At 36.4% G+C, this 24,382-nt stretch overlaps 1 protein-coding gene across 2 annotated transcripts; it reads left to right on the forward strand.

The window, feature by feature from the left end:
* The first annotated feature begins 19,067 nt into the window (after positions 1–19,067).
* On the forward strand, positions 19,068–23,910 carry LOC102722879. Of its 2 annotated transcripts, none has more exons than XR_001550680.2 (10): positions 19,068–19,352; positions 19,463–19,528; positions 21,071–21,151; positions 21,240–21,293; positions 22,042–22,110; positions 22,206–22,268; positions 22,981–23,063; positions 23,137–23,202; positions 23,296–23,382; positions 23,462–23,910. XR_001550680.2 is itself a non-coding variant. In XM_015839511.2 (10 exons), exons 1-9 carry the CDS (start codon positions 19,134–19,136, stop codon positions 23,324–23,326), a joined length of 732 nt encoding a protein of 243 aa, XP_015694997.2. In that variant the 5' UTR covers positions 19,068–19,133; the 3' UTR covers positions 23,327–23,331; positions 23,462–23,910. The 2 variants fall into 2 exon arrangements, 1 of the variants encoding a protein (XP_015694997.2); XM_015839511.2 differs by having other exon boundaries at positions 23,296–23,331.
* Positions 23,911–24,382: the final 472 nt, after the last annotated feature.

Below are 24,382 nucleotides of genomic sequence, written 5' to 3' on the forward strand. Positions count from 1 at the left end.
TTCGAACTCTTTCGGATAAATTTTCTATCGGTGATTGCACCTTTCATTATCTGAATCCAATAAGGAATTTACCAAATTTTGGTGTTAACAATGCTCTAGGTTGATCGGTACCACCAGAGGTCACAATATGACCTTTACAACACATACTGCCTAGCCCTGCACCAGCTGATATACATTATGTCAACGTACTGAGGTGCTATGCTACCTCAGCACTGCTAGAATGGTGAGCTAACCACCTTAACACCATGGCAACAACCTCCTTTGGCTCCCAACGAGATGCATACCATTGTGTCGAACACCTTACCCCTATGGCCAATGAATTGCTTTCATAGTTAGTTCCTTAGAACTAACCCAATTCTCACTACTCCCTAACCTCTAGGTGCGGTGCTAGACATATACACAAATTAATCAACCATGATCGTCCTATACCAACAGTGCGGATGTATAGTATAATACGATAAATGACACAGAGTTTGGTCCTTAGTCAACCCAAGCAAACACTCCCCTAGTGGTGCACAACTACCACATATGCACACTATTTGCTTATCCAAGTTTAAAATCAAGTTCACTTCGGTTTTAGTTCGCAAATACCATAATCATCCACTTCTTCTTAGAAGCATTCTAAAATTACCATTTCAAACCATTTATACAAATCATGGTACATATAATTTATTTATAAGCATGTCTAAGCAAGTATACATATATATTTCCCATGTAAAGTACTTAGCAAGTACAATTTCCCATCCTATGGTTACAAGTGTAAGGATATCGACACGTCAAAGGTTGAATATGCAGCAATAGGAATATATCTACAATTTACCCCCAAGTTTTAAATTGTCTAAAATTAAAGTTGAACATGCATCATTTTGAAACAAAGAACCTACAATTCACATGAGCAAAATTGGGATTCAAGTATGGTCAATGGTAGTGAGACTCTTGCCTTAGCCTTGCTTAGGAATACATCAAGCAAATCATTTCATCCTATATCATCGATCTTGTTACCTACACAAGTTTTAATTGTATTTGATATACACATAAAAAATAAGCATACAATCCAAAATGTTCTAACATGTATGGTTTTATCACGGAGTGTTGGTGTATTGTTAAGATGTATTGTAGTGAATCAAATTCTATTTTATCTCTTCTAGTTCAGAAGTTATATATAGATTTTACGAATTCTATATGTGTGTTTCGGCATTAGTTGTACGCTATACTATACATGCGTCTCCAAAGTTATATTTGTGGTGTTTGAACCTACAACATAGAAGTACATAATATCCTAAGGTCTCGCAATTTTCTAAGCTAGAATGAATTTTCTAAAGTTCTATGGCATTTTAAGACCTTTATATAGTTATTATTAGATTAGAGTTATTTTCTACAGAAGTATTTCATTATATTTTATAATCTGGAAATGCATAATTTTGTGAGTTTAACAAATCTAAGTTCACCTGGTTTGAAGCTAAGATTTACTTCCTACAATTTCTACAAACTTGCTAGTCATAAACATTTACTCGCTATGAGATACTAGTAAAATAGTCTACTAATCTATTTGTGCTATAGCAAAGTTCAAGTTTAGCTGGGCCTACTAGAATTTGAGTTACACAGAAGGAAAGTCTAGTATATTTCCTATAGATTTTACCCATTGCATGTATAGTACTACCTCCGTCCCTAAATATTTTCTACTGCTGACTTTTTTTATACACGTTTCACCATTTGTCTTTTTTTTAAAATATGTAAAAGCTATATATGCATAAAAGTATATTTAAAAATAAATAAAATAATATAAAAATAATTAATAATTATGTAATTTTTTTGAATAAGATAAATAGTCAAACATGTATAAAAAAGTCAACGGCATCAAATATTTAGGGACGGAAGGAGTAGTATTTAACTTTAATCTATTTATATTACTAGTCTAGAAAATACATCTTTACCATACAGGTGCCATGGTTTCAATTATATTATTAAAGTACAAGTTCCCCAGTTTACTGAACCTAATTGTTTTAGTTGAAGTTATAATACATTTTCTATAGTCCTCCATCTCTAAGCAAGTTTTATCTACTAGCGAGTTTGTTTATTATACAAGGGTAATATAGTGCTTTTCTAACCTACAAATGCTCAATTCTAAATTCTAATACATAAGGATCAAGTATACATACACTCCCATGGATTCACAGAAGTTTAGACTTATCTAAAATAATCTATAATGTGTTCTTCTATGAACTTTAGAAATCTATATGCAGGAAATCTGGTTTTATCCTATTATACAAATATTAGGTTATACTCTATGTATTATACTACACATTTTATTTTACAGAAAAAAGGGTAAATACTATTTTGAAACTAATAACCTATTTATCTATGTTTGGGCCTAACAGTGTTTTAGGGATTTTATAGACTGATCACAGTATACATATATATTTCACTATACACTAACATGTATATATTTTCAGAAATTAATTCCTAGTTAAAATACCTAGGCAGTTATAGTAGACATGTTTATAACCTCGGCAAAATTGGTTTGACCATTTTTAGAGTTGCAATTTCTATGAATTTTAGAAGTTGGCAAGTATTTTCTCCCTATTATTAAACCAATGTCCTAAGGCCTATTTATTAAATACATTTTCCTATAGAACATGCCCAATTTTAACCTACAATAATATTTTTGCACATCTTTTTGTGAGTCCAATAAAATTTATTTCATAATTTTCGGAGCTATATTTTATCTGTATATCAAGCATTTTCCAAGTGGCAACACTTTTCAGGCTAACAGATAATAGTTTTTAACCTGTCCTTCTTCTTTTACAGGTAGGCCCCGCCCCACCTGGCAGGCAATGGCACAGGACAGGGAAAGGGAAGGGCTAACACCCCAGCGCCGGCAGAAACAGAGGTGCGAATTAAGGCAGTGGGATTGATCTGGATGGGGATGGCAAATCATTCTAGCTTCCTGTCGGTATACGGCGTTGGTCAAAACCGACCGATGCCTGGACCGAATTGAGCGAAACTGATCGAGTATATATTTTTTTTTAAAGTCCCTGTTAGACACTAATTAGAAGTATTAAATATAGACTATTAATAACCCACTTTGTGAGACGAATCTATTGAGCCTAATTAGTCCATGATTAGCGTATGTGACGCTACAGTAAACATTTGCTAATCGTGGCTTAATTAGGCTTAAAAAATTTGTCTAATGAAATAGTCTTTATTTATACAATTAGTTTTGTTATCAGTCTATATTTAATACTCCTAATTAACGTCCAAACATTCGATGTGACAAGGGACTTAAAAAAAGTCCCTAGATCCAAACACCATCTAAGTAGCTCAGTCTTTGGTTATTTCGGTTACATTGTCTAATTAAATGTCCAGAAAGACCCAAACTGCATTGTTCGGTTTGGCCAAATACATACTCAGCAGTACATGTATGATATGGTCTTGTACGTCTGCCCATATCCTATCTGGAAGCCAGGAGAAGAGGCCATAGTACGCTATAGATACACAACCTCAGCTCTCACATGAAGGGATGAGATTGAATCGTAAGACCTATAATCCAGGCCACAAAGAGCTTACACCAAGCTGAAGCCTGCCGCTAGACACACGCTACCCTGCGCACATATTCGGTTGAGATTACTTTGGGTGGCTCGACGATTAGATAGATTTCTCATATTGTACTTGGGGTGATACATGATCCATCAATACATATAAGGGTTACGTCCAATGTCTTAACCCCTCAACTATCACCTAATCTTTTCTAACTAAACAAAAATACCGCCGAGCTGAATACAGGATGGCTTTTCTGCTACATGGCAATGATAAGTTCATGTGGCATTGATGTGCGCAATCTAATCAGTAGTTTGAATAGAAACCATCACCTATTGCACTGATAATGAGTCTAGGCACAAAAAAAAGTATAGTCAACATGTCATAGATTACCTCCTCCACCTCTCCTCTTTCTCTCATGACAGCTCCAAGGTTTCCATATATAGGGCCACGTTCATGCACACCACCGATCCCCACATGTCTCTTCCTTCTCCAGGAGTAGAGATCAGATGCGAGCGAGCATAGGTGGAGACACCAAGGACAGTAGTAGAGTGGGGCAGAGGTCAGGCTTCTCCTGTAAAATCCAACTCTTCCGAGCAACCACCAACAAATCCTCCTCGTCGTGGCATGAAAGGGGAGGCAATGGCAGATGAGTTGGGCATAGGTGGCTTGTCAACCAGACCATCACCCATGAATAGAGGGAGGAACTGCATGAATAGTGAATGCGGCTGAATGTTTCTATTGAGGTGGCGCACACCGTGTGGATGCTAATTCCTTCCACATATCCAAGTGTGTCCTGCTGATCTCTGCATTTGCCACCGTCGCCACGTTGAGCTCAAGCGTTACATCCCAAACTGTGTCGTCTCCTCAATTTCCACTCCTCGATCTCCAAGTGCCACCACTGCCGCACGGTCCTGTGCTAGCTTTTCATGTTCATCCACCCACTAAGGCCATACCCTAAGCTCCCCTCTTACCTTGGTCTCCTCTGTTGCTAACATTTGATTGTCCTATAAGATTGAACTGGAATGTACGTAGAGAAGGGAAGGTACGCGGAGTCGTGGAGATGAGAAATGTAAATGGAGAAAGGGGCAGGTGGAGAAAGATAGAGTAGCAAACGATAAGTGGGCCCTACCAATCTTTTGCCATGTTATCATCCACGTTGGAGTGGCATGTGAGCGAAAAGTCTATTTCGCGCGCGCTCGCGCGGACGCACGGAAACTCCCAAAATCCAGTGCATTGTGCTGCTGCTTGCTCCGTGATGGGCCCAATTCAGGCCCATGAAGTTGGTGGGCCGATGCCCCACCTTGTCATGGGTATACTAGTATATAAACAACTGTTTTTTTTTACTTTATATGTATAAAGTATATTTTTTACTTTATGTGTATAAAGCTTACATGTATAAATTTATATATTAAGTTTATATCTATTATTTTTTGTGTATAAAGTTTGCATGATACAAAATTTATGTGTATAAAGTTTACCTATATAAAGTTTATGTGTGTGTGTCTCTGTGTGTGTCTATATATATATATATATAGTAAGACTAATACGCGCACCCCCTTTAATATAAGCTATTCTACACCCCCATCTCTTCCAAGGCCTTTCAAGGCCCATCCCACCTCCCACCCCCCTTTTCTAGGCCCAAAAATCATCCCCACCACAATTAAAGGTTGGTCAAAGAGTTTCCCACGTGGATCAACCCCTTATGTGCTTCTCCTCTTGTCTATCTAAGCCCACCTCTCGTCTCCCAGGAATTCGGTAGTAATACGAAGGAAAAAATACAGTAACCTGACAACTAATTCGCAGTAACAACGTCGAAACATACCCATAAAGGATCTACCTTTTAAAGCACTTGTTCTAACAATTCGGTAGAAACGTTTTTAAAAAATAATATATGAGGTGAGAGATGAAGTTGTTTAAAGTTTGGAATTTTAAGAAATATCTATAGGATTTGTATTAGTATACACTAATGTTATGACAATAGCTGCAGTAATGCTATACATTCTATGTAGCAATAATGCCATGTTACTATAAAATATAAGTATTGTTACTGCAATTATGCAGTAACATAACGATATAGGTGCAGTAACACGTGCGTTGTTACTGCATAATTACAGTAACATCGTGATATAAGTATAATAACATCATAATCGAAGGGCAGTAACATGAGGTGTGACGGCATACTATTGCTATAATACAATTAATACATGTGGGAGAGCTAAAAGGTTGTATTCCTAATCTTTAGAGAGCAATATCTCATGTGTCTTATATTAATTTTTTAAAACATTTTCACTATTGTGATTAAAAAGATATGATTTGAAAAACTAGATCCGTTATGATGTTGTTACTATATTTTATAAGGCATGTTACTGTATTTTGACCTTCGTGTTACTGTACTTTTCAGACAGACGGGACTGGATAAATATGAGATGTGAAGGAAGGTCAAAGGATATGTTTGACCGACGTGAGAGAGGTTTGACCAGGCTAGAAGAGAGGTTTTGAGCACTTAAAAGGAGGTGGAAGGTGGGTTTGGACCTTGTGAGGGGAGGGAGGCATAGAATAGCTTATTCTATGGGGGGTGCGTATATTAGTTTCGCTATATGCGTATATTAGTTTCGCTATATATATAGCGAAACTAATATACGCACCCCCCATAGAATAAGCTATTCTATGCCTTCCTCCCCTCACAAGACCCAAACCCACCTCCCACTCCTTCCAAGGGCCCAAAACCTCTCAACTAGCCTGGTCAAAGGCCTCATCTGTCGGTCAAACCTGTCCTTTGACCTTTCTCCACACCCACATTTCTCTAGTCCCGTCTATTTAAAAAGTACAGTAACACCAAGACAAAAATACAGTAATATGTCTTACAAAATGCAGTAACAACATCATGACGGATCTAGTTTTTTAAATCATATTTCTTTTACCCACGGTAGTGAAAACAGTTTTAAAAAAATAATATAGGACACATGAGATATGACTCTTTAAAGATTGAGAATACAACATTTTAGCTATCCCACGTGTATTAGTTGTATTGTAGAAATAGTATGCAGTCACATCTCGTGTTACTGCACTTTGATCATGATGTTACTATACTTATATCATAATGCTATTGCAATTGTACAGTAACAATGCACATGTTACTGCAATTATATCACTATGTAAATGTGGGGTAACAATATACATATTTTATAATAACATGACGTTATTGCTATATAAAATGTATATTGTTATATTGCCATAGCATTACTGTATACTTTTTTAAACCATATAGATATTTTTAAGATTTCAAACTTTAAACAACTTTATCTCTCACCTCATATATTATTTTCTAAAAAATATTTGTACCACATTGTTAGAAAAAAATGCTTTTAAAAAATAGATCCCTGATGAATATGTTTCGACGTTGTTACTGCAAATTAGTTGTCGTGTTACTATATTTTTGCCTTTGTGTTACTACAGAATTCCTGTGAGACGAGAGGTGGACTTGGATAAACATAAGGGGAAGCCCATAAGGGTTTGACCCACGTGGTAAACTATTTGACTAATATTTAATTGAGGTGGAGGTGATTTTTAGGCCTAGAAAAGAGATGGGGGATGTAAGATGGGCTTTGGGAGGTCTTGAAAGTGAGGGAGGTGTAGAATAGTTTAAACTAAAAGGATGCACATATTAGTCTGGCTATAAATATATATATATAGGAAGCCTCTGTCCTACTACCAGGTGTAATTACTCTCTTCACGTCTAAGTTACAGAAACACCTTCATACATATTTTTGATGATGGCCTCTGACAAGATCCGTTGTTATATTATTTAGGCAGTTAAGATGATACTAAAAATTAAGTAAGATTAATGTATTCTGGCCCCAGTGACCCCGATGAATTAATTTTCTAGCTCCACCCTAGATGCAGTAATTAGCATAATACGACGGAAACTTATTCTTGTCATGCATGGCTAATGATTCGAAAATCTATTGCCACGATTTTGACACTCTTCCCAAGATTTTTGTCATGGCGATAGATACTTTTCTAGTAGTGCTATATATAGATTGCATACTTCTCGATCCAAACATCTAGAAAAATCTGTCTCTCTAGTTGCATCGTATCTCTATGTAGATGTTTGTATCAGCCGGCCGTTTTGATGGACCTTTGGCTGAAGTGGGAAGTGGGCTTTGCATGGGTCGTCTTAGAAATTGGAGGACGTGGAATGGGGGGAGACGAGGTGTAGAATACACATGCATTTGCTCTTTGTATATACTCCGTATTGGATTTGATTCTCTCGTGTGAATTAAGAAAAAAAACATGCCATTTAAACATCAAAACTCGATCGATCTTCACAATACAATACGGCCACTGTTTTTCTATTGCAATATATACTTGTAATACACATATCACTTTTCTACGTTACATATAGCTCGATCGTCACTGCGAACAAGACAAGAACAAGTGAAATAGTAACTCTTACAAGCCGCAAATTAAGCAAACCATGTACATACAAACTCGTACAATATTAATGCATGTAGTAAAAGCTAACTAATTAGCGACCGATCGATGTTTATTTTATGCATAGGAAATTAAGGCAGGCGCGTACGTTGCGGTGTACGTTGGTTGAACTAATTAACGACGGCGGGAGGCTTGGTGGCATGGCCGGTGCCCGGGCTGTGGCCTGGATTGGTGGGCAACGAGTCTCCCCCAGCTTCCTGCACCACACGGCGGCGTTGATCACGCTCCTCCGCCGCCGCCGCCGTCACAGACGACAGAGCCACCGCCGTCGGCGGCGGCGGCCCATGCATGGCTGCAACAAGAGCCACAGCCGGCGGCGGTCGAGCGGCATGGCAGCGAGCTGAGAGCTGAGCCATCGCCACCACAAGTACTGCAGCGACTGCCAGCAACGCCGCCGCTCTGCCGCCCATGATACTGAAGCAACCTACAGGCTACAGCAATATATATATATATATCTTTAGCTACTACTAGTATATATATATGTAGAAATTAATTAATATATATGGATATATATCTATACGCAGCTAGCTGCTAATTAATGGTGACCTAATTAAGGTGGACAGTGAACTAGCTGGTTACTGATATGTACGTAATTAATCAGCTGGATTAATTAGGTATGTATTGTAAGCTGGCTATAGCTAGCTAGTTACAGCTAGGAGCATATGTGAGATGTGTGTGTGTTGACTGAACCCTGCAGCTCTGTATGCCAGGCTAGCTGCCCTGCTTCTTCTTATATACGGCGAGATTGATCACTGTTTTCTGTTTAAGTAATTGATCAAGTTGTACGAGTAAGCTACATTAGTTAACCTAAGCTTCGATTCCATTTCTTTCCAGGGAAATCATGTGCAGAATTTAGTAGTAGTGTTTCTTTATAGGACGCACTCCACGTCGTCCACGAACTAAAGCAATGTAGTATTAAACGTCAAATCGAACTACATAGCTATATAGGCTAATTGGTCGCTATGATCTGTATGATCTGAGTGTGTTTTAATTTAATTTCTTCCTGTGTGTACGTATATATCAATGGTACTGAGAATGCCTTTAGTGGAGGTAAGTTAACTTACTAATAAATTAGTAGATGATTAATTAATTATTAATAATTAAAATATAAAATAGATTAATATGATTTTTTAAAATAACTTTTCTATGAAAATTTTTTGCAAAAAATACACCGTTTAGCAGTTCGGGAAGCGTGCGTACGGAAAACGAGGGTGATAAATTAACTTAGTCCGGGTGAAGATCGAATGTGGCCTTAGTCTAATTAAAGTGTAGACCATCTTTCATAAGTATTAAGTTACCTGAAGATACATAAATTAGTGTTTTAATAATATTTAGAAAAGTATCGGGAGGTAACATATAAATTTGCATTAGCTAGAAAATGTGTGGTATACCTCGTAGAACATTTCTAGTATGAAGGTATTGAAAGACACCTTACATTAACGTTTGAACCACTAACAACAGTCCTAATGATGCATTAATGATGGTTTCTATCCTCATTAAATAACTTGTCATATAAGCAAAAGGATGACATGACAACATAATTAATAAAGAAAGAGGGGAAAAAGCTTAGAAATGATTTTCTCATGAAGAAACCAAGTCTTCTCTGTACCCAATGCATCAAAAACAACACATTCATCATTGGAGAGAAACCACTAGTTTCACTAGTTTCTAGGGGGCATGTGTTATGCTCAACATTGATAAAATATATAGAGTTAGGAGAAAGAAAGAGAAAACCATACATTATTACTTAAAGACATCAAAATAGTATCTATGGATGATTTCTTATACAATGGTAACCGTGTTAGTTTTTTCCATTGAGACTGCCATGATATGTTGGAGCATCTTCTCAATTACAGTAAAGATTCACAAATTGATAAAAAAAAAACTGTGAGGTGCCTCATATCGCATACAAAAGTTACAACCCACCCTTACCAAACACAAGGGGTATAACCTTTTCCTTTTCGTTATTAGAGATCTGATGATAACTTCGTGCTGTAAAAGTATGCTTCGCCACATTAATCAATTCATTTTAGGGTATATATTCTTTGAGTTCAAATTCATTCGAATGAGTGACGACATGCCACTCGGTCGGCCCACTCAGAACTAAACTTGTGAAAACATGCATTAAATCACGATGCTTATACAAACAGAAATTTAAAACTTGAGAACTTAATAGGTGAACATATGGGAAACGTGTGTGCAAAAGCTGAGGAAAAAAAATCTAAGAATAATATGGAGAAAAAGAACATGGTGATTGTTTTTACATTTAACCTAATATGACCGGTAGATGCGGCTTTGTTGAAAAATGATCAGCCCCACCTTTTTGCATTTGCTTATGCTTATAAGCCAAAATTTAAATTTTTAAACCTAAATTTAGAATTTTTTTATTATAGTTTATTTTTAAGACTTGACTTTTGGATGGGCAGGAGCACGCATATAAAACTATTATTTATAATTTTTTTTATTTACAAATATACCGTTTGATTTTTTTTTTCTAAATAAACCAAATAATCACCCCTAGTCTTTGTCCAGTACTAAACATGGATGGATGTGCATGGTAAATCGTAACAATATGGTTTATGGTAATCAATATTCAACTTCTTATATATGTTTGTGGGTTTAAAATAATTTTACAATAATATGATGCCGAATGCACATAAACTAACCCTGTTATTTTGAGATTATGCATTGGATTCACAAAACTTTCTTCTATTGTATTGCTTAGACCACTTGTTTTTAGTTTTTTATGAAAATATTTAATTTACCCTATAATAAAGTAGATAATTCATAACAATAATCCCCTCAATAATCTAAATCAGTTAGAGCCGGTCTAAGCCTCAATGGGCCACTCGGTATACTTGAGCATTGTTTACCTATAGTAGTATGTAAACATATCAAATATTTATGGCCGGAGGGAGTGCTATATCCCATTACGCTACGTGTAATTACGATGAAAATGTTCATAACAACATTCATATTCATCAAACAATTAATTTAGTCTGATCTTGCATAAACACACGCAGATACTCCATACCATATGATCATATTTACATATATCTCTGGTCTACTCATCGACCATATATATATATATATATAGCAATCTCTCTTCTCCATATGTGTTAAACAAAATTATGACACAGCTTACCCGTAGCACAGGAGCCACTGCCTGGCGAGGCTGCGACGAATGGACACTAGATTTTGTGTGTTATTATCGATTAAACAAACACTCGATCGATCTATTTAGACTTGTCGTCTGGACTCTGAAAATTTCATGGCTTTACCACTCTGTACAGGAAACTGATAATCTGTCAGATTTTGAAACCGGTTGAGCCTTAATTTCGCGCATACATGATGAAAATCAAGAAGAATTAATTTTCATAGATTAAACATGCTAGTGACGTTCCCCAGAAACATCACCTGAAATCTGTCGACATCGATCACCAGATTAATTAGATGTAATGAGTTGTACATCTTAAGCTACTTATAGGCGGTTTGTGCAGAGATAGCGGTATCGTCATAGACTGTTACTCTCTCCGTTTCACAATATATGACTTTTTAGCATTGTCTATATTTATATGTATGATAATTAATAAATCTAGATATATAAATAAATTATATACATTCATCAATGGATAAAGATAGGAAAGATTAGAAAGTTTTACAATATAAAAGAGGTAGTACTTAAAACCATATGTAGTACAAACAATTTTCATGAGGAACGTACGCATATCTAGAGTTTGTACTACAAGCAACTTCAGAAGACATGTTCCAAATTAGTTAAGGTGCACCAATAGGGTGGCATATGCTTTGTAGCATGTTACATAGCATGCATAAGGTTTTCCCAAATGTAATATATATAATGTGTAGTCATCGAATCAAAAGAACAAAGGACAAGCTTATAATAATGATAAATTGATAAATATTCAGAAAGTTTTAGATAAGCATCAATGGTAGCCTCCTTGGAGGAGTACATGCATGCACTCCATTAATTTGCTCAAAGTACCAAGGGAGTACATGCATGCACTTCCAGATTTAACTCACCAACTCCATGTAGAAAAAGGGCTCTAGTACTTGCTCATTATTGCATCACTGAAAGTGGCACCTGAGGCACTAGCTACATATATATATATATAGTTTGCACTGTCCTATATGCATATATGGATCGATATGTTTGGTGCATCCTAAGATTTTCAGTTGCAGCTTGTTATTCCCTCTGTCCCAAAATATTTGACGCTGTTGACTTTTTTATATACGTTTGACTATTCGCCTTATTAAAAAAATTTGCAAAATATGTAAAGCTATATATATATGCATAAAAGTATACTTAAAAATAAATGAAATGATATAAAAATAATTAATAATTATATAATTTTTTTGAATAAGATAAATAGTCAAACGTGTATAAAAAAGTATTATATAAGACTACCTAGCCACACATATATAAATATTTGCTTTTCAAGATGATTAATCTCCATCATTCTTGCAGAGACATATTTGGCAACATGGTGGAGCAGGGCTCGGACAGTTTTTAGGTTCCACTATAGGGCGGCATTCGACTCCCTTTGTTTGCTCGTCACCTGGTTAATTTGGAAGGAGCGGAACGCATGAACGTTCAATCAAGCTGCATCAACCGAGGATAAGCTCTTCAGTGACATCAGAACGGAGGTAATGATATGAAGAGAGGCCGGGATCTTCAGAGAGGGAGAGGGCTAGTTTTTTCTTATCTTACTCATTTGAGTCGTTTTTGCGGTGTTGCCCGTGGGGTGTGCTTTCTCCGCCTCTGTTCACTCAGAGCGAATGTAACGACAGCTTCCATTCGTGTCGAGCGCCAATGTAACTATTTCTACATTCTTTCTCTAAATCTTAATACATCTTGGCCGACTTGTTGGTCGGCCCAACCAAAAAAAAATCGTACAGAGACATGATCTAATGTAGGGCAAGTTGATGGATCCACTTGGAACAAGCTTTGTGACTAGCATTAGTGGTAGCCTCCTTGGAGGAGTACATGCATGCACCTCATTAATTTGCTCAAAGTACGTACCAAGCATGGTGGTCAAGTTGGGGCTTCCAGATTTAGCTCACCAACGCTGCATGTAGAAAAAGGGCTCTAGTAATTGCTCATTATCGCATCACTGAAAGTGGCACCTGAGACACTAGCTGCATAGATATAGTTTGCACTGTCCTATATGCATGCATACAAGCCATCCATTTGTGGATTCCATATCAGTTGTTTTGGTGCATGATCCACGTTTGGAATTTAAGTTGGCATTGGTTGGGTAGAAATTAACCAGCCGAATATAATTTTAGTACACCACTTTTGACAATAGACCTATGTATGATAGTACATTAAAAAAACACCGGGACATCCATACCGGATTCATAATATATGGATAGGCACTAAATCCCGCCAAGACCTGTCCAGCATGAATATATGGCCAACATATTTGTGCCGGGTCTCGACAATCACTGACAAAAAAACACACCATGTTTTGTGCCGGACATTTAGAATATCTCAAAGTAATGGGTGGGAATTATTATTTGCGTCGGTTTCTGTCCATAACCGGCACAAATAAGGTCATCATTTGTGCCAGGTAGAATTTTTCACCTTAGGCCCTGTTTAGTTTTCAAAAACTTTTACCAAAAACATCACATCAAATCTTTGGACACTTAAATAAGGTATTAAATATACATGAACATAAAACTAATTATACAGTTATGAAGGAAATCGTGAGACGAATCTTTTGAGTCTAATTAGTACATGATAGCCATAAGTGCTACAGTAACCAACATGTGCTAATGACGGATTAATAAGACTAAAAATATTTGTCTCGCGGTTTCGAGGCGAAATCTGAAATTTGTTTTGCAATTAGACTAGGTTTAGAACTTTAAATGTGTAACCGTACATGTCGATGTGATCTCTTATCTAAATTTTTTTGCGAACTGAACGCAGCCCTATTTGTGTCGGTTCGTAGATATACCCGGCACAAATGTCAGAGTCTATAGATGCAAAATTTCCTTCCACGCTGGAGCTCTAGCAGACAGGGCATCCGGCGCCCTGGTCAATGTTCCTGGGAGGGCAGGGTAAAATTTTCAATTTTTTCAATCATTTTAAGATTTACTCATTGTTTTGACTTCTCCTATCTTTGATGAGGTTTTTATTAAAGTACATCAACTCTCTTGTTTAGTAATTTCAAGTTTGCTAGCTAGTTATATTTAATAATCCTTTCTTTAACTTACATTTGTATGTTTTCATTTTGAAAATATTTATTTTGTGTTCATGAATGAAGTAAATAATTTCATAGTTAGTAGTTATAGAAATTTCGTTGAGATAATTAGTTTGTCACGTGAATAATTACAATATATTACCAATATCTAGCTAGATTAAATTATTTCTCAATTTATATTATATGTTTTCATTCCGAAATATTTATCTCGGTGTGCGTACAAGAAGTACGCCAACTCACATTTAGTAGTTTTGGAAATTTTTTGAGATAATTAGTTTGTCGTATGAATAATTACAATAGATTACCAACACCTATCTAGATTAAATCATTTCTTTAATTTATATTGATATGTTTTCATTTTGAAATATTTATCTCAGTGTCCATACATGAAGTAGGTCAACTCCTATTTAGTAGTTTTTGAAATTTTGTTGAGATAAATAGTTTTTCATGTGAATAATTACAATATATTACCAACACCTAGATAGAATAAATCATTTCTTTAATTTATATTTATAAGTTCTCATTCCAAAATATTTATCTCGGTGTGCATACATGAGGTAGGTCAACTCTTATTTAGTAGTTTTTTAAAATTTTGTTGAGATAATTAGTTTGTCACATGAATAATTACAGTATATTACCAACACCTAGCTAGATTAAATCATTTATTTAATTTATATTTATATGTTGTCATTTTGAGATAGTCAGTGAACATACAATTTGCAGTATTGTTTATGTCTACATTTTTTAAGAGTAAAGTATATGGCCGGTCCTTAAACTTGTGGTGCGGTACCAATTAGGTCCATAAACTTAGAAAATATACGTTTAGATTCATAAACTCGTTTTAACGTCTAAAATCATGAACCTACATTAAAACGAGTTCATGTGCCTAAATGGTATATTAAAACAAGTTCATGAACCTGGATGGTACATTAAAACAAGTTCATGGATCTAAACATGTATTTTCTAAGTTTATGACCTAAGTGATATCGTGCCACAAGTTTAAGGACCGGCCATGTACTTTACTTATTTTTTTTAATAGATAATGGACTATATATAAAAGAATATACTATGTGTAAAAGGCTCAAAGTACCAAGCATGGTGTTCAAAGTACCAAGCATGATGGTCAAGTATGGGCTTCCAGATTTATCTCAGCAACGCTGCATGTAGAAAAAGGCTCTAGTACGTGCATTATAAAGTTTTTACTGTCCTATATGCATACACATATAAAGTTTGTACTGTCTGGAGCATCCTAGGAGTTTCAGCTGCATGCAGCTGCTTGTTACATGGTTTTGTTGTTTCTGGAAAAGAGGGCTCAAGTTTTGTTGTTTCTGGAAAAGAGGGCTCAAGGCATCCATTTGTGGAATTCCATTTCAGCTGTGTTGGTGCATGATCCACGTTTGGAATTTAACTTGGCATTGGTTGAGTAGAAATTAAGCACCCGAATATAATTTTAGTACACCACTTTTGACAATGGACCTATGCACCACCATTCAACCCTCATCTTTTTGCTTCGGCTAGCTTATGCTTATAAGCCAAAATTTGAATTTTTAACTTTAAATTTAAAATTAATGAGGTTTTTTATTGAAGTTTGTTTTTTTAGTCTTGGGTTATAGATCGCTAAAAATACATATATAAAAGTTTTATTAATAAATTTTTTTTCGTTTATTTGATACAGGCCTATAAAGGATTAATTATATGGAGCGATCCCACACTGATAGTCAATATTAATCCAATATAGACATAGTTTCACTTTATGTATACGCTCTAACTTTGGTGTTGATTGACCTAATTTTGTTTAAAGTAGATTGTGCAGCAGAGACAGATAAGTTCTGAAAGAATTGCAGAGTTATGACACAGTCACACAGAGATACAAAGTGTTGGAAATATTAGCAATTTTCCATAAGATTTAATCCAGAAATAAACAGCGTAAATCAAGACAATGATATAGACCATAGAAAACAAATTAATTTTAGCAAAAGAGATAAACCAAATAGACATGCACTATAAAGAACCAGCATGCCTATCTCATTTAAGAAGCAAAGTAATCAAAACTTTAATTGCGAGCATGTATATCTCATTTGTGTATAGAACCAATGTAATCAAAACTTTAATTTGTGTATAGAACCAAGTAGCAACTAAAGTTGAGGAGTGTGTTTTTCATCTTCTCTCTACCGCATGGGGGATCAAATCCATTCTCCTTTACAGGAGAAATGGAAGATTGAGAGGAATTAAGAGACTCATCAAACAGGAATGGAAAGAGGAAAACGAAGAGGAAGATAATAGAGTAATTCATCATTAACCGACCATCAACCATAGTCCACTTCACCATAAACGTACCATCAACTAGATGTAATTAATATTGGTTATTATTCCACAATCAATCACTAGATTAATTCTCAAGACTCTTTACATTCTCCTTATTACCCATGAGGTATCGAACACATGACTCTTAGTGCAACGAGATATGGAATTTGTTTATGTTAAACGATTCAAATGGATTCGGTTACGCAATTAAATCTAACACGAAGGCCGCGTTCTTAGATTCCCATAAGTTAACTTATCTTTCTCGTTTTCTACGCGCACGCTTCTCGAACGGCTAAACGATGTATTTTTTGCAAAAAAATTCTATAGGAAAGTTGTTTTAAAAAATCATATTAATCTATTTTATATTTTTTAATAATTAATAATTAATTAATCATGTACTAATCCATTACTACGTTTTGCGTGCCAGGCATAAGTTAACTTATGCCCACTTGGCCGAACGCGGTCGAAGTAAGTTTGGTTGATATAAAAGAGAGAAGTACATAATAGAGACCGAGTTGTAAAGTGAAAGTATGTTTTTCTAATGAAACGACAAATCTAATTTACCCCGTCAAATCTTGTCTTTGTTTAAAACATACACTCAAACTATAAAACCAAAACCAGGATCTCCGGCTCATCAAGCTCCTCCATCATTGCTGACATGAGAAGTGGAACTTGATCTTATGATCTTTAGCACCAATTTGGAGGGAACATTCATCGAGGGGATTATTAGAAAGAAAGAGTATGAGAGATGAGAGGTAGGGAGATGGGCTGGCACCTGATATGTGGACTAACTATTTTTTTAATTGTTTTGGCTAAGTGGACCACCACATCAGCACCACTTAAGCAAAAACACCTTGGTTCTGACCTAGGGTGTGTTTTGAATGATATTGAATGTTATAGAGCCTTAATTGAAAATAAGCCATTGGAAAACAATCACCCTCTATATTTATCTTGTAAGGAGTATATTCGTAAAATAATGATTATCCTATATATCACCTCGTATTCTAATCTTTGTTTATATTCCTCCTTTCAATCTTTTGTTTGGTATAGTAACTAGATGGATACCACGCCCGTTGCTATGGGAGAACTGTGTTATAATATAGTAGATATAAATTATAAAAAAATTATCTTACCTACTATACGATTTTTTTCATGTGTTTATATATTTTTGTGCTTTTATCAATTATCCATAGGTATACATGTTGGGTTGTATGATGTGTCTTATGGGGAAGAGATGTAATATACACTCTTGATAAATCATCTAAAGGCAAAAAACAACTGAGGTGACGTGAAAAGATGCAATTTACACCATTGATGTATTATCCTAAGGCTAAAAATAATTGAGATGATGTGGCTTAATTTACATCCTTGATGTATCACTTAAGGCTAAAACAATTGAGACTGTGTGTCTTAATTTATACCCTTGAGATATCATCCTAAGGCTAAAATCAATTGAGATGATGTGACTTAATATATCATCCTAAGACTAAAAATAATTGAGGTGATGTGAAGAGATGCAATTTACACCCTTAATGTATTATCCTAAGGCTAAAAATAAGTGAGATGATATGGTTTAATTTACACCCTTAATGTATTATCTTGAGGCTAGAAACAATTGAGATTGTGTGTCTTAATTTATATCATTGATGTGTCATCACAAGGCTAAAAACAATTGAGATGCTGTGGCTTAATTTATACCCTTGATATATCATCCTAAGACTAAAAATAATTGAGATGATGTGGGTTCGTGAGACAAGAGAGAATGACATGAACTTTATACAAAGTAGGGATGAGAGATATGGAGGCTAAATTTTTCATGCAACTATTTTGTGTGACTATTAAAATTAAACTTACATTAGGACACCGTGAGTATTATGTTACCGTATTATAAGGCCAGTCTTAGTGAGAGTTTTATGGGCAATAAATAGGGTGCCACGTAGACATTTTTAATGATGTAGCAACATATTAATCAAGAGAGATGAAATGAGTTTTATGGAGACAAAACTATGTATGCACAGCTACCTAGACAATTTGTGTCTTGGATGTAACCTAGGAAACAACAATAGACGAAATTATGGATCGAGAGATGTGTGTTTTATTCTAGTTTCAAACATGTTTAGAGCAGGTACAATAGTCATCTATAAGCATATTTTAAAGAGATAAGAGAGAAGAGAGAAGAGAAGTGAGCTACTAATTTGTAGTCAGCTGCACACGGGCTCTAAGACAAAATATGCGTATGACATGTGAGATCATGTAATGATGTTTTATAGGTAATTATTGTATGAATTGGAGCTAGAAGTTGACTATACTATTAAACTTGATGTTAGATGACATGTAACTCTAGATAATCGTGTCCATCAACTTACATCAAGAATGACCCGAATGATGTAACGTTGCCGACATTTATAGTTTAAGTTAAATCCACGATTTACGTTGGAAAAAAATCAACCCTTAATAAAAATAGAAAAGAAAAGGAAAAAAAAAAAGGGAGAAAAGACACGATCATTGCCCATTGGCCACGTTCAGCATTGCTCTTGCTCACCGAGTGTCAGCCACACAGCCGCGCGCGCCATGTCGCTCGCCACCGCCGGAGCGCGCGCGTCCCTCCGCTCCTCATCGCGGCCCTTGCTCGCCCTCGCCCTCGACCGCCACCGCCGCCCCTACAGGTCCTCGCCCGCCGCCACTTCCGCTGCGGCACGGGGGCGAAGGCGGGCCGTCCTTCTCCAGGTGCGCGCGGCCAGGACGGAGTCCGCCGGCGTCTCCGTCGGGTTCCGCGCTCCGGAGTTCGAGGTGCTTGTCTCAGCTCGAGCCCCCCCGCCTCTTTGCCTTGCTCCTAGTTCCTCTCGCGCTTGATTGATTGATTGATTGCGAGGTTTCATGGTTGGTGTGTGGGCGTGCAGCTCCCGGAGCCGCTGACGGGGAAGCTCTGGACATTGGATGACTTCCAAGGCAATCCGGCGTTGCTGGTCAGTGATGCTAGGTTGCTTCCGGCTCGATTGAATTGTTCACTTAGATTGACCCCCAAACTGAATGAACATCCTTGATAGTGTTAGGAAAATAGACACCCAGCGGAGACACTGAATTTTACGTGCAAACCATTGCTGAAAAAACCACGGTTTTCAACCCGCAATAGCCACTACGAGGATGATTACAACGCAGAGGAAAACAGCCCATCGCGTCTTTCCTGTACAACTTATATGAGATATATAAAGGAAAAATCCAAGAGTACGAATAGGAAATATTAAGTCTTATTAGGAAACTCTGAAAGTCCTTAAGGAAAAAGACTAGAAGTCATATTAGAAAACTAATATCATAATCCAAATACATTTCATATTGTAATTCAGCTCGATATCTCATATGCAATTTGGATCATATCTCTAATAGATAGCAAACTTATAGATATTAGTCTCTTGAATTCATACACTTACTGCATTTCTTCCATTTTGCTCCTCCCTGGTTTTGTATCTTTTTGTTGCAACTGGTTTCAGTTCATTCCCATTTTCCCATGATAATTGAATGTGGTGTATTTTGTATGTTTTTAGTACTTTTAAATCAATACATCTAATTTTGAGCACATTCAAGTTAACTTTCCACCAAGGAAAGACCCAAATCACCTGATGAACTTAGGAACTACGCTAAAAATCATAGAGTATCAGCAATTGTTCGAAAAAGAATAATGGACTAATCCCCTTATAATTTTTGAAAACAGTATGAAACCTGAGTTCCATTCGGGTAAGAGAATTGTACATCCAAACAAACATATGGGCTAGACTGGACATGGACTAGTTGGCCCATATCTTTCTAATGGTATAGCAAGTATATCTATTATCTTAACATAATTTAGTACACTCTCGATTTAATAGACTGGCCTACTTCAGTAAAGTGTGTATACAACAAATATCATCATTTCCTTGGTGACAACAATGTAATAGTATAATTATAAACTGCTAAAACGATTACACCATAATTTTTTTTTACTTTTTTTAATAAAAAACTTGACAGTAGCCTTATGCAAGGAGAAACCAATTAACTATTTTGTCAAATAGATTGATTTTTGAAGAGTCTGAATGATCTGTCACTAATACTAGTTCACATCATGATAGTCAATCTAGTCAGTTAACTTTGTTGTCCCATATATTATGAATTTGGTATCGAATCTGCCTTCCCAGAACATTTTCAAATGCTCCTTGCACATACGTAAACTGTTTGGAGTGTCCTTTCTTGAGGAGATTTTATTGCAGGCTACAACAGTGTCTGTGTTGTGCCTGGATTAGTTATGGGTCATCCAAACCACTCAGCTTAACCCGTTCTGTATGCTATTGATGTATGCATGTATTTTCAGCTCTTCAAAGTTCAAGCAATAACTATCATCTCTTGACATATGCATAGTAGTCCTACTTTTCTCTGGAAATTCTTCCAATTGTTAAGAAGAGAGAGGGGCCATAAACGGTTGACCAGCCACTGCATAGATCAGGACTAATATCAGATGGATTTTGTCCTCCTTTCAGGTTATGTTTGTATGTAATCATTGCCCGTTTGTAAAGCACCTCAAAAAAGATATTGCGAAACTCTCCTCATTCTACATGGAGGTATGGACTTTTGGATGAATAGAGCATTTCTCTTTAACTTGTGTGTTTGTATTCATGTTTAATGTATTTACATCTTGATACAATGCAGAAAGGACTTGCTGCTGTTGCCATATCCTCAAACTCCATTGTGACACACCCACAGGTTGAGTTACAACCAAAATGAACTGAAGTACAACCTTTTATTTTCGATATTCTGCATGATTATAAATCTTAAGTAACCAGGAAGCTCTGTTGTGTGAGTGATTAGTGGATTTTGTTATGAAGTATTTTATTTGATGTAGTAGGGGAAACAATGTCATTGGTAAAAAACCTACTGAAATAATATTAATTAAATAAAATACCAAAAATAATCTACAAAGGTACGGAGGATCGTGTAAGCCAACCCACAGACTCTACAGTAATCTAAAAGTTACCCAAAAAATTGTAAATAACAGATTCAGTACAAGTGCTATCCAATCCAGGAAATGAACCATCTTCTGAGAAACTAATTCATTTAGCAACACTTAAGGCTGCAATAGGAGAAAAAAAACATCAGCCATCTGTTGCTATGTAGGATTTGTCCAGCAGGGTATAAAAGGCATGCGTGGCTATAGATAATTAGATAGCCATTCAGCTGTTGCTTATATGTAAGCTGACTGGCTGATATATTATCCAGTAAGATGCTGTGAGCTTCTCATGGTTTACGAGAAATGCTTCTGGAGCAGTGTAGTATTGTATTAGGCATTAATGAGCTCCTTGCTATCCGTGATCCATGGATATAGGAACCAGTTGTTTTACATTCTGCTATTTTATCTTGTCTGTGCGATGCTTGTGCCATTCTTTGTCATTGTGATTGATGTAACTTGTCAGATTTTTCCATTTGAACACAAGTTCACCTTCTGATTTTGTAGGATGGTCCTGAATACATGGCTGAGGAGGCGAAGTTATATAAGTACCCTTTCCCTTATCTATATGATGAGGTCTGACCACATTATGCCCTTCAATTGCATGGCTATTTGACCAGATACAGTTATGTTTTCTGCATTTACCTTGTTTATTCTACTGCAACTTGCAGTCTCAAGAAGTTGCTAAAGCTTTTCAAGCGGTCTGCACTCCAGAGTTTTACTTGTTCAAAAAGGTAACACCATCCATTCTGATGCCTAAAATCATGAATTAATGATGCTATTATGCCCAATATCTAGGATGCTAACACATTGTTCCTGAATGAAATTTAATGCTACAATATGCAAAATGCTTGAACCTCGGTGCAGAAACTTATGATGTGCACGGACCCAAGGCCAAACAATGCACTTTAGCAAATTAGAGGATTTTACCACTGGATGGGTTGCTAACCAGGCAAGGGTATAATGTGGAATCATTTTATTGCTGTTCTGTTTTCATGATAGAGATGTTTATTACATTTGTGCCTCTTGACCGTGAGGAATTCACCATTGAAATACATCAAGGAGCAACTCAGGGACCTCTGTGAAAACAAAATCAGAAAGGCTTTTTCTGAAAAAAAGAAATCTAGCACCCTACCCTATCCCTGATACCTGCCAGGGTGGCTCATGTCATGGCACTCTCAACCAGCGGCCTAGTCAATACCGAAACACTGATTAGCCAAAGTGATGGATATGGACCTAACCTTGTCTATTTAATGTCTCATTTAACAGCACTGAAACACCAGAATTAGCTCACATGAAATGCCTTTGCTCTGGTCTGTGTGCAACTTGTTGTACTGGTTCAAGCGTTTGCATATTGTAATAGATTAACATCATTCTTACAAATTCGTGCAACATGAGCATACTATACTACTCTTCTATCTAACCATTTCTGTTTTTCGGTGCCAGGATGGACGAAGACCATTTGAACTTTTTTACCATGGCCAGTTTGATGATTCAAGACCAAGTAACAATGTGCCAGTCACTGGAAGGTAAGTTCTGTTAAATCGTGCAAGGATTTTCAGTTCACCCTAACCCATGCTTATTTGGTATCCAAACTTGTAGGGATTTAAGTCGTGCAATTGACTGTGCACTTAGTGGGCAAGAGTTACCTTTTGTGCCAAAACCCAGGTTCCTTCAGCTACTACATAATCTTAGTTGCTCTCATAGCTTGTATGACACTTCGCTTTATTATTTACTGGCATTTCATTTTTGTTACTTTAGTGTCGGCTGCAGCATCAAATGGCATCCATGAAGATGGTATTGCATCGTCACTTGCTGGAAAAGATTATTCTTTCCCTTAAATTGAAGGTGGAACATGGGATTGAGGTGAGTCATGCTCTACTACTATAAATATATCTTCTTACCCAATTTATGATGTATTTTTCAGGGCAATGGATGCTGTTGAGGCGTCCTGGAGCTGGTTTATATGTTCATGGTGGTTGTTTGACATCAGAAATGCAAAATTACACATGAATGGTACCGACAGTGTTTTGGGATTGAGATTCTCTGACTGTATTTTCTTCCTGATATAGAGGCTGACATGTGGGTCCCACAGTCATTGGGCCCACATATGAACCACCAAGTCGGAAGAAAAGTTATGTCAGAGGAGCTTCGTCCGTGTTCTGTGGTGTGGTGTTCTGTGGTGTGGCGATGTCTTCTCTTGCCCGAAATTAACTTGATGTGTTGATATAATACAGTGGGATGATAATGTATAGAAATACATTTAACCCATTATATAACTAACACTCATGTGCTACCAGTACTCTTAGCAACATCAAACCATTATGCATGTGCTTCTTGCAGAGAAAATAAGCAACGATTTGCAGGGAGATTGCTTGCGTGCAATTGAAAATTTGAGTCTTTTTCAATGATTGGTTCACTGGCTAATGGAAAAATATGCAGTGATCTTTCATCTTTCAATGAGGTGGCTAATAGAAAATAAAATGGCTGATAGAAAAATAATACACAACTGGCTTGGTGTTGCACCAGATCTGTTGATTTGATGCCTGACAACACGTGAAGGACTGAGAGTTTTGCTTTGATTAGTGTAGGTCCTAAATCTTATAATCAACTAAAGATAGTCATGTCAGTCAGTTTATCTCTATAATTGATAAGATATAATAGGAAACAATGTTAAACCAAAAGTAGTTGATTGTCCTTTTAACCGATGTGTGCTTTAGGACCCAGTCGATCGTAGGAATCAGATACATAGGAATTTATGTATAAGGATATGATGTAAATCAACTATCATCGGCTAGAATAAAATATAACTGTTTGCAAATCATGCTTTTATTGAAAAAATCTTAAG

Source organism: Oryza brachyantha, chromosome 7, assembly GCF_000231095.2.
Source record: "Oryza brachyantha chromosome 7, ObraRS2, whole genome shotgun sequence".
Classification (NCBI taxonomy): Eukaryota; Viridiplantae; Streptophyta; class Magnoliopsida; order Poales; family Poaceae; genus Oryza; species Oryza brachyantha.

Coding starts and splice junctions, on each gene's coding strand:
- LOC102722879 (XM_015839511.2), top strand. CDS start 19,134: ATGTCGCTCGCCACCGCCGGAGCGCGCGCGTCCCTCCGCTCCTCATCG. Junction 19,529..21,070: donor AAGGCAATCCGGCGTTGCTG/GTCAGTGATGCT, acceptor TCCTCCTTTCAG/GTTATGTTTGTATGTAATCA. Junction 21,152..21,239: donor TCTCCTCATTCTACATGGAG/GTATGGACTTTT, acceptor GATACAATGCAG/AAAGGACTTGCTGCTGTTGC.